Source organism: Asterias amurensis, chromosome 7, assembly GCF_032118995.1.
Source record: "Asterias amurensis chromosome 7, ASM3211899v1".
Taxonomy (NCBI): Eukaryota; Metazoa; Echinodermata; class Asteroidea; order Forcipulatida; family Asteriidae; genus Asterias; species Asterias amurensis.
In genome coordinates, this window is record NC_092654.1 from 17,827,414 (window position 1) to 17,839,012 (window position 11,599).

General features: G+C 39.8%; 1 protein-coding gene across 1 annotated transcript; it reads left to right on the top strand.

Moving 5' to 3' along the window:
• Positions 1-210: 210 nt before the first annotated feature.
• Positions 211-11,599, top strand: LOC139939885 (uncharacterized). Its single transcript, XM_071936043.1, has 2 exons — positions 211-599; positions 4,600-11,599. The coding sequence occupies exon 2, from the start codon at positions 5,144-5,146 to the stop codon at positions 7,895-7,897; it is 2,754 nt and encodes a 917-aa protein (XP_071792144.1). The 5' UTR covers positions 211-599; positions 4,600-5,143; the 3' UTR covers positions 7,898-11,599.

Consider the following 11,599-nt stretch of genomic DNA (forward strand, 5'->3'; position numbering starts at 1 on the left):
ACGTCCATTTTTCCACGTAGGACATACAGAGTGCCCAAACAAACACAACCTGGTCACGATCCAGTGCATTCATCCCCTCTTTTATACCGAGGACAAAAGGTAAATAATTCAGGTACCTTTGTCATTCATCCCACCAACCCAACGTGTATGGAGTTGGGGAGTCTTTGTGCTTCAGTGACCGAAAAATAAAAAAACCCAAGAGGAACAAATACGTGTATCGTTAAGAAGTGGTTTAGGATTGTCAGCTGCACCCATCGTCTGAACGCGTGATTGGATGGGGGTCATTAAGCTTTTTAGCGCAAGTCAAAGTTAAGTATTAAGTCCATGGTTAAATAGATGTGGATATCGTCTGAAAGTTTCAAAGGAGGTTCATAGGCACGGGAATCCGTTAGTTTAAACACCGTTTGGATTATTCAAAACGAACGGGACAGCCATTTCTAAAGCTGATGATCGGGCTGGGAAACCACCCGGAAAACCCGCCACACTGGACGTCGACATGTTTGATATCCACATTTTGAGAGAGTGTTGATGTCTCCTGACATGATGATTGGTAACTCAACTGTTGTGGAGGAAAGCGCCTGAATGGAGCATCTTAAAAAGTAAGTAGAAATCCCTGGCGATAAAAATTCACTTGCAACAGAGTTGCAGTGTTACTTTTCACAGTTCTCCTGAAGTTAAAACGGTCAGCTATGATATGACATTGGAGTGATGAGAGGTGTTACATCATCTAAGTTTTGAGCACCCTCTTCTGGTAGCCCTACTGTAGTTTTAAAAAACGAGTAGGCCAACACACATGTATTAAGTAGGGCCTATTTGAGGCTCAGTTTTGTAGAAATACATATCAGTTTGTTTAGTGTACTTTTGGTATACATGTATATAGCGCCGGGTACACCATTTCCGACAAAGTTTGTAGCCCTGAAAACAGTCGACAATGGCGGCAATAAAAGTCGTTTAGTACCGAGAGCTTATGCAACATCACTGCAAAGGGTTGGGTGGCTTTACCGTCAATAGAACGGCATAACTTGGTGGGGTCAGAACGCCGGTAATGGATTGGACAGAGAAAGCCGAGTCTGACATTTGTCACTTATTAAAACGTGCAACATTTCTGGTTCAATGAAAAACTTTGTTTTTGTCAAACAAAACTTCATAAGGGATGACACAGTGGTGGTCATAATGGTAGGGAATTTTTCTTTCTCAGAGAACAATATTCGAGACACTGTTCTTGAACTTTTTTGTGGTGTTATTTGTATTCAAATTTTTATGCGTTTCCATTCAAATGTGATTGAAAGACGCACAATCTAAGGTGTGGTAATGGGTTTGTCTATGGTACCTGTTGGAGTTTTCTTAACCGAATGATTTGTAGATGACAGGGTCAACTCTTTGTTTGTTTGTTTGTTTGTTTGTTTGTTTGTTTGTTTGTTTGGATGAACACAGCAGTTTATTAACACACACGCATCAATAACCACACAATAATGGTTTTAAAGATAATTTTAAAACCAAAAAGCAACTTGTGTTGCACATGAAACACCATAGAGCAAGGACCATGCCATAATATGGAAAAAAACACAGATATGGGCTTCAAAAAATTGTTTTAAGTTGACCGAGAAGTACGCTGATGCGATAAATCGAAGTCAAGAAAAACACTGTTTCACATGGTAGCTTAAAAAAAAAAAAAATCTAGTGTGTTATTTAAACTTTGAGTTGTTTCAAAGATTATGTGCTGACTTATATTATACCCGATATTCATTTGGTTTTCAAAGTACTTCTGTCTTTTGTGGCGTATAATTTTGTTTGTGTCAATTTCCATTATAGTATATTGTAACTTTCACTACCAGTTCTGTGTCGTTGCATTCAAAACTTCGGGGAGGTCCTTTCTAATAGTATTGAAGTAACTTACCCGTCCACAGTAAATCATCGAATATATTAATTGCATGAACTTTAACAAATCTTTATGTGGATGATTTTTGGGTGATGTGAATAATTATACCCCGGTACTAAACAAATTCACAAACAAACAACATCAGGTTAAATCAACTTATCAAAGTTTACTTATACAGGACTGCATGTTCATGTTCACAATATTTTGTAAATTCTTTTCAACTATTATTATTAAAAGTCAGGCTTTCTTACTGATACTCCTCAAACATATTATGAAATAAATTAATTTATCCTTCAAAAATGTCAGTAATAATGATGTCGTGTGCACAAAACATTTTGTCTAAAAAAGACAAAGTGTTCTGATACGTGCAGCTATATTATCGAGTTCTTTTTATCCACTAAAGTCAGTGTTACCAAAACTAGGCGAAAAAAATAAGAACAGTCTGATGTTCATTTTTATTACAAATTATGACTTTCAGTATATAGGGAACATATTTAGGGCAATATTGTGCCCCTATAATACAGCATTGAATTTCGTAAACAGTCGGAGGATGTCATGAGACAAAGATACTTAGCTATACATGTAGTGCATCTCAAATTTGTGTTCATAACATTCTACGTAGCCATTTAGGAAATTTCGAAACTGCTTGTTACTCTGTCCTTTTCAAGGGGAAATCTGCAATGTCTCTATGCTAAATGTCTTTCGTGTGTGCTAAATTCTATGATTATCATCAATAAGGCACAATGATCCTCATCCTCATCCTGCCGTGCTATTTACAAATGTGTCCTTCATGATTGAAATCGGCAGCATGATTGTCTTCGTTACGAGAGGATTCTCAAGATACCATGTTCCTTTGCTGGATAAGTTCATTAAAGGTAGTGGACACTATTGGTGATTACTCAAAATATTTATTAGCACAAAACCTTACTTGGTAACGAGTAACGGGGAGCTGTCGATAGTACAAAACATTGTGAGAAACGGCTCCCTCTGAAGTGACGTAGTTTTCGAGAAAGAAGTAATTTTCCACGAATTTGATTTCGAGACCTCAAGTTTAGAATTTGAGGTCTCGAAGTCAAACATCTGAAAGCACACATCTTCGTGTGACAAGGGTGTTTTTTCTTTCATTATTATCTCGCAACTTCGACGTCCGATTGAGCTCGAATTTGTTGGTTATTTTATGTATATGTTAAGATACACCAAGTGAGAAGACTGGTCTTTGACAATTACCAATAGTGTCCACTGTCTTTAAAATCTTGTGTCGATTATTTTCAAATGGTTCAAATGAGAATATTTTTACAAGCTTACAAACAAAACCATTAGTGTGTACAGATTCACATGTCGTGGCAAGTTTTGACATGTTAGCCATCTCTGTTTAACATGCCTTTTATTATGGTGAGGTAATTTTGGTGGTTATTTATATTTATATTTATATTTATATTTATTGACCAAACCAACAGCGGACGAACCGCCAATTACAGGAAAGGATACAAAAAAAACCAATTAGAAATATTCATATAGCCTATATAAAAACAATCTGATATATACAAAATTAACAATTAAAATAGAATCTTCTTAGGAAAGAAAATTAAAGCATACATTGAAGATTAAGTAAAATAAAATAGGGAACAGAAACAGACCACCATGAACGACTGTGAAAATATATTTAAAATAAATTTTAAAAGCAAAAGCCTATCATTAAATTATAAACAGAATAAACGATAAAAAAACAAGGGAAATAAAAAAAAATAAAAACAATAAAAAAAATTCATGTAAATCAATCCCTATATAGATTTTCTTCTCAATGGTAAAAGGAAGACGGAACTTTGACAGGGGTGGGATGCATCTGAAGGTTTGATCTAAAGTTATTCTAGGACCAAACCTATGGATAAATGTAGTCACGATCTTTTGTAATTTGTGATAATTGTTTTGTTTTAATGGTTGCTGTCATTAATAACTTCATGGGTAAGTTCTCTGTGGTTTTGTTATGGCTATACACAAATATTTTACTTGCCTAAAATATATTTTGTGTGGTTTAGTTTGATTATAGAGCTAGTGGTTCGATGCACTGTATATGCGTTATGGTTTAATCGATGTCGTTTGCAAAGCCTCTTATCTGGGTATCTACTTTTAGGGCGGCCAACACCCATATTTATATAGGCTTCCCACTGTTCTGAATGTACTTGCTTGTGTCTTTTTCAATTATATGACTAAACCTGGTATAGACAGTTTGCTTATGGTTTTAATCGATTTACTGCCTAATATATCAATGTGGCACTTGCACTGCTGCCTTTGATGTCCGTCCATAGCTGATGTTCACACGAGCCGACCCATTTCAGGTCATGTATACACAAACCCACCCGAGCAAACAACCAAAACGTGACCCAGACACTAACCTTGCCGTGCGCCATACTGAGAACAAAAGTTTACAAACTGGAAACTTTATTCATTAACTTGAAAAACTATGTTTTCTTATAGTACGTGTGTAAAGAAAAAGTATGGCGATATGAAAAATTGAAATTGTCTTCATCAAGTAAATGGTATCGAATGTGTTCTCAAAAGAACACAATCTACCCGGCAAGATATACACATGTGTCGTTACCGCATACCACATCGATACCTCACAATACATAGCTTCAAATCCCAGTTACACAAGTGGTTCATTGTTAAAAAAATTGAAGGAGTTTATTTTTAAACGCTTTATTTTCCCTTTTTATTAACAGGGTGTCCGTGAAGCTAAACCTTCATACTAAATCCTGACGAGCCCGGTCACTCATTCAAAGAACAACCCAAAGGAGTCATTTCAAAGAGGACCCGCAGTCAAGGGGAGTAAATGTCTTCAAGACAACATTGGTGGCCCATACCTGACCCATCACAGTGATCTAGTCTCTGATGAATCATTGTCTGTGATGAACAAAGCATTCTATTGAGGGATGTCACTACCAGATACCAGACTTAACCTCAAGGAATTTACTTTGTCTTCATGAACACCATTGGCCAGTGACCTCGAAACACAAAAACAGCAAATTGAACAGTGCAGTTTGTTTACTCCATGTTCGGTTAACAAAAAGACTATCTTTGGAATCAATATTATCGTGACCAAAGTCACAAAGGGTTGAACTCAACCTCGCAAGAGGTCCATTCCTGACGTCATCATGTTCAACCGTTGATTATAGAGGAAGGACATTTGAAAAAAAACTTCTATTTTCAAGAAATCGACCGCGAGGAAACAACTCATTTTTATAACAGCAGAAACGATTGGAAAAGATGAAGAGCATTATGTCAAGTGTTCTTTGTGTAGTGTTGCTGGTTATTCTAAAGCATGTGGATGGACTGGTACTGACGGCAACCACAACGCAAAGTCACCCTATGGAAGGTTACTCAACGGCGCTAACTTGCGATGTCCAAGACATGGGCGACTCGCAAATCATCATCTGGAATAAGGACCAGAAGTTCATCACGTGGGGTAATTCCATGGGTCACATGATGTCGTCGCGATTCGAACTTGTCATGAACGACAGAGGGGACAATGTGACCACTTACACCCTCAACATTAATGACGTCACTCGGGATGACGATGGCCGTTACCAGTGCCAGGTTCTACAAGGCAACGATGACGGTTATTCGGCTGTGGCATCGGAGTCTCTGATCCTGTCGGTCCTGTACTTCCCGGCTAGTATTTATCCGCAGTGCTCTGTGTCAGGTCCCCTGACTCTTCTCACGGACTCGGAGCTTTCGGTGTCATGCATGTCGGAGGTCGGCAACCCACAGATCAGTTCCGTTTGGACGACGGAGTTTTCCACCTTGCTGCAACCGGTTTACCGAATGGACGAACTGCCCAACATGGTTGTAGCTCAGCTTGATCTGTACACAACATCGGACCTCGACGGTGCCGTGTACGTATGCCGAGTCAGTAGCCCTGCTTACCCCAACCTGAACCAAAACTGTACTCTCGGTCCTCTTCGGGTGATAGAGCGGCCGATTGTTTCCGTCACCCGAAGTATCCCGAGTGTTGCCGAAGGAGCCGACATCCAGTTTTCGTGCACCACGGAACCGAACATGCCGAATTTAAAGTGGGTGACCTACCCGCGTATCAGTGCGGATAGACTGGTCCTGACGGGAAATGGTTCCGTTCTGACAGTGAAAAACGTCCAAATACAAGACAACTCGACCTACGTGGTCTGCCAGGTACCACACAAGAACAGTTTCGAAGAGGCCGGAAGTGTTATTTTGCTCGATCGCTCTAGTATTGTTCCCATTATACCAACCCATCCAACTTCTCAACTCTGTCTGCCATGGTTCGGTGCCTTCATCTTCACCGCTGTTGTCAATGTCATCCTATGCATCATTATCACCAGTCTTCTCATCAAACTCAAAAGGCTTCCCTCCAAGCTGAAACACGGGGAATCTAATCGCCAAATCGGCTCAAGTGGTGACACGAAAGACCGGAAGAAAAAATCCAGCATGGTCCTGACCTGGCCAGCCACCTCAACCAACTGGGCCATGACCTCGGAGAAACTGCTGCGAGATCAGAGGCGCGAGTCATGGAGATCCTTCCCACAACCATCCGACAGCGACTCGTCGAAAGGTGAGGCGACAACATACACGCCACTCACTTCATCTGCCTCATTGTTGAAGGCACAGTCTCACCATGCTACATCACTGCCCATACTGGATAAACTTGATAAATCTTACGTCTCGCCCAAGTTGACTCGCACATTGCATGAGAGGAGCACAAAAACTGCAGAGCAAAGAGGGGTCCAGTCACCTGTTAAGTCATCAAAGAAAACCCCCGTCAAGACGCCAACAGGAGGGAAACATCAATCGTCTAAACCGAACGAGGCTCCCAAGAAGAGTGCAATCAAAACAATTAGTACATCAGCCCTCACACAACCTCCACCCCAGGTTGGCACAACAGCGTACATGGACCTCAATGCCAAAGTACCAGAATCCAGCCCTGGAAAAGTTACCTACCAACCCCTTCGAAAAACACCAAACTCCTCGCACACTGCTCAATCGGCCACGGGGAAGAAGTCCACCAGGTTAGTCAACGATGAAATGTCTGATGAGAGTAGTATTTATAATGGGAGTAGCTGCATGGGTTTCAACCAGGACGCCAAGTCTATCCAGAAACAGGGATCCTCGATGAATGACAACCCATCCTACATGTTAACTGGCACCATCCACAGCAAAGACAGCGGGGCACAGATTAGCAAGTACCGACCGGGGACGGCGACGAGCAAAAGCAGCAGTGACGCCTATGAAAGCACCCCACCCGGATCGCCCGTGTATTCAAAGGGCATAACCGACAATGATATGGGAGATGCGGTCTATCAGAAATCTCTCAGAACTGTGACAGGGGGAAGAAACACCAAACAGGGGTCTTCGAGGGCAACTGTGTCTTCAAGAGCGCCTCTACCGGACCCACGAGCTCCCAGGCCCGCCAAGAGAGAAGACAGTACTTCCACTGACGAATCCTACAAGGTTCCGTACTCTCCTGGGAAGCAGCAGCAGGCCAACCCGGATTATTTCACCCTGGAGCCCGACAGCCAGTACACCAACTACGGCGCTGACATCAGTTCCGAGTGCGACTCATACCAGGGTGGAGAGGCATTTGACTGGGACGAAACAGCGGCTACGGGAAGCAAAGTCGGCCGAAAGTCACCAACCGCATCCCAAGCATCCTACCTGGAACTCGAGGATGTCGAAGGGGAAGTCAAGGGCTACATGATCATGAAGAAGGCAGGGCCAACCCAACTCAAGACGCCGTCAAAGTTCGCAAAGACAACGCGAAAGATTTCGGACACAGACTCGTCGGGCGGCGAGTATTACGAGCAGATGGAAGAGAAGAAAAGGTACGAGTACGCGATACCACCGTCCAACCAATTAGCGTCCGTTACCAAGGGAGCCGATACCGATGAGACGGTTGCAACGAAGCAAGATAGGTCAAAGAAACAGTCTGGTTCATCAGAAGAGCAGAACAAGAAGAAAAAAGGTGGCTGGGGTATATTTAGAAAATGAATTCGTAAACAGCATGCTCTTCAGTGATGTTTGAAGCTTTGCATGATGTGAAGGATAAGAATGAACGGTAAATTTGTTGTAGTGAATTTGCGGGTACAACAATGTATTCTCTTTTAAAGAAGTGTTGGCTACTTTTGCTTTTCGCTGATGGGACATGCTGGGGACAAGCGAACTGTTGCTTTCTCTTGAAGACGATCAGAGTATACTTTCCGAAACGTCGAACCGAACCGGCACTTTTCAGAGCCAACACTCCCACACAAAATAATGTTTACATGGTTGTACCCGCAAGTTTACCATCATTTATAATTTATTCTTAGCATGCCATTCCCTAATGTTTTTGGGATTCGTTGTTTCATGATTTCTATTTTGTTGCATGGGAACACAGTGTGTTTCCTTCATGGGTGCTGCTGTGTTAAAAAATAGAAACTATTGCTCTCTGCCATTAATTTTGATTTTTTTTTTTTTTTTTAACGAAACGCTGAACAATATTTTCAGCATGGGTTTAATAAATCAGCTAGCCTGATTGCCAAAATCCCGTCCGCACCATCCCAACTCTTTGTTTTCTCCTTGGCAATTTGTAGATTCGGAAAGATATAATGAGAATTTAGAAATATTGTAAAGCACTGTATGGTTTGAAAACTTTTAGTGTACCGTTTTTAATTGGTGTTTGGTATTTATATGAAGTGTCTTTTTACGCAGAATTTTGAAACGCATGCTTTTTGTGTCGTTTTTAAACACTTGAAGAAATATTTATATTTAAGATATAGCAAACTGTACTTTTTTCTTTCTTTTTTATAAATGATATTTTTTACCAAAATAATATGTACACTTTTGCAGCAATTTTACCATGATTATAATATACTGGTTTTAAACAGCAATGTGTATTTTTTAGTCTCAACTTCTTTTCAGTTTGGTATTATTCAAGTAATTTTTGGTAAAGCGTGTAGATGCTTATAGATGCTATGTCAGATTTTTGGCATGGCCGAGTTGACCCAAAAATGTTGATTTAAAATTCAATAGGTATTTTAATGGGGGTCGAGAAAGCTACAAGCTTTCATTTGAGCCATTGCTCGAAACAGTCCGCCAATTATTAGTAGCAGTGAAATAAAGTGCTCAAAATTAGTTTTTGTCGGGATCCCGACACTAATCACGTGACAAATTCTTATGTGTTTATAAGAAACGTTTTAAATTTTTGTCATGGTTTCTGACCATTAAAAGTAAAAGTTAAACTTGTTTGGGGCCAAAAATCTGACATAGGATCTTTAAGTGCTGTTTGACGCTTTGCAATTCGTTGTGGATAATAAGACCTGTAATCATATAAAGACCATCTTGTTCCCTGTGTACATTAGCGAAAATTAATACTGGTTCTCATTGCACCAGACTTCTTTTGCCCTAGTATAGCCACCGGTGATAAAGGTCTATACACCAGGAATCTTGCAGAAACCATATACATGTACATTTCTTTTGAGAGAAGTATTGGCTCAAGGACAGTAAGTTTGCTCGTCTTCAGGAGAAGAAACTGAAGACGAGCTGTTCAAAAAGTCGAGACCACAAAAGCCCGGTTAGAGCATCTCTCATTCCATAAGAAATGTACACGTGGACATTCCCGCAAGTTTACTATTACGTCTTGAAAGGTACTTGCTCAGTTGTGTTTGTAAAGCCTGTGTTTTTAGGCAACATCTTTAAAGACATTGAACTCTATTGGTAATTGTCTAAGACCAGTCTTCTCACTTAGTGTGTCTCAACATATGCATAAAATAACCAACCTGTGAAAATTTGAGCTCAATCGGTCGTCGTCGAAGTTGCGAGATAATTATGAAAGAAAAACACACTTGTCACACGATCCAGATGCTTGATTTCGAGACCTCAAATTATAAATCTGAGGTCTCGACATCAAATTCGTGGAAAATTACTTCTTTCTCGAAAATTACGTCATTTCAGAGGGAGCCAATTCTCACACCAATTTATACTACCAACCTCTCCCCATTACTCGATACCAAGGAAGGTTTTATTCTAATAATTATTTTGACTAATTACCAATAGTGTCCGCTGCCTTTGAAATTACCGGTAGTTTAATTTTATTTTTAGTACTTCATTTGCACGTAATTTTACATGTATAACAATTTACAACTCTGTGACTTAAAACAAAATACTTTACCAGTGTTTGTTAAGTTAGGGTGAAATGCTGACGATTTATCAAGGGATTAAAAGAGTGGCGACGAGGTCTTAAACGGCCGTTTCAAACCTGCAGGGTTGTGGCGGAACGACTATCGTCCAGCCGCGAACATGCAAGGTTTTAACCGGCCGATTAGAACAGGGCCCGATTCCATAGAGCTGTTTACGCGGAAAATATTGCTTCAAAATTGTCTGCTAAGCAGAAAGGAGCAGGACACCAGACACAAATCGTACATGTACATAAATGCTTAGCTCCTTTGTAAATGCTTAGCTCTGTTTTGTGCTTGAGCGGCTCTATGAAACTCACAGACATAAAGACTGTGATGAAACTGGTCCCAAGTCATAATGTTGGAAAATTTCCTACACTTTCCTGTTAGCTGAGAGATGCTGCATGCTCTTGAGTTATAATATTATGGGTGACTTTTCCGTTGGTGATGACGACAGTGTCTACGTTTACACTGTTTTAAATGGTGAGCTAATTCAGTTCTTTGATGGGAGTATATTTTGATCTCACGAAACCAGGTGGAAAATCTTGTAATCTACGCAGATCAACAAGAGTGTTTTAACCAACTCAACATTGTTATGCACCTTTTTATTTGAGTAAAAAACTCAAATAATTGGTTGCTTTGTTTCCAACTAATTTAACACAATTTTGTTTAATAACCTACTTGTGTAACAAAAACTGTGGCATAGGCCTATGTTTTTGTTTTGCATGTATGGCTTTCATTTACAGTTTCCAAATCTCGGTTAGCAAAACCTGGAGCTGTGATGTTGCAATAGAAAGTGCTGTACCCTTTCTACCAAACCTACATTTCCAGTAAAAGAGATTGCGAAATTACATTTTCAATGGATCCATTGAATATAGTTTTATGTGTTTTTTATTTGTGCAATCTCCTTTGCTCAAAGTGTAGGTCGGGTTATAAGGCCGGTATTAGCACGCCATGTTTTCACGGTGTGTTGCTTTGAACAAAACGTTTGCACTATTTTATGAGTAAAGAGATGCGGTATAACTATGGTTCGCCATTCTAATTGTATAATTTCAATAGTTTCGCCAAACGTTTGGCTTTGATTATGGTATTGCTTATCTATGTGACAATGTATCGCAGGCTATTTAATAACTATAGATTGTATTCGACGGTGAAGGTGGCTTTTAATTATCTTTATTTTGAGAGAAATATTAAAATGTCCAAACTAACTAAGATTGGAAGTTATTTGAAAAGCTGATGAAAATTTGTATGATGACACTACTTTAACATTTTTGGCATGATGAATGTTTGTTTTCCCCACGGGCTATTATAGACGTAATTGTAAACTTTACCCCACTGCAAACAGCTGATCAAAAGGGAATCAACTTTTTTCGCTGAGCATTTTGCAATAAAGCAACAATAATATACATTAGTCTGTGCGTGACGTCACTTTACATGTCAGGTCATGCGTACATGGCGAATATTACGACTCTTGGTCGTAAATATGTTTGGATAACCACATAGACTCTTAAAAACTTATTTTTTATTGACACTTCCGCAG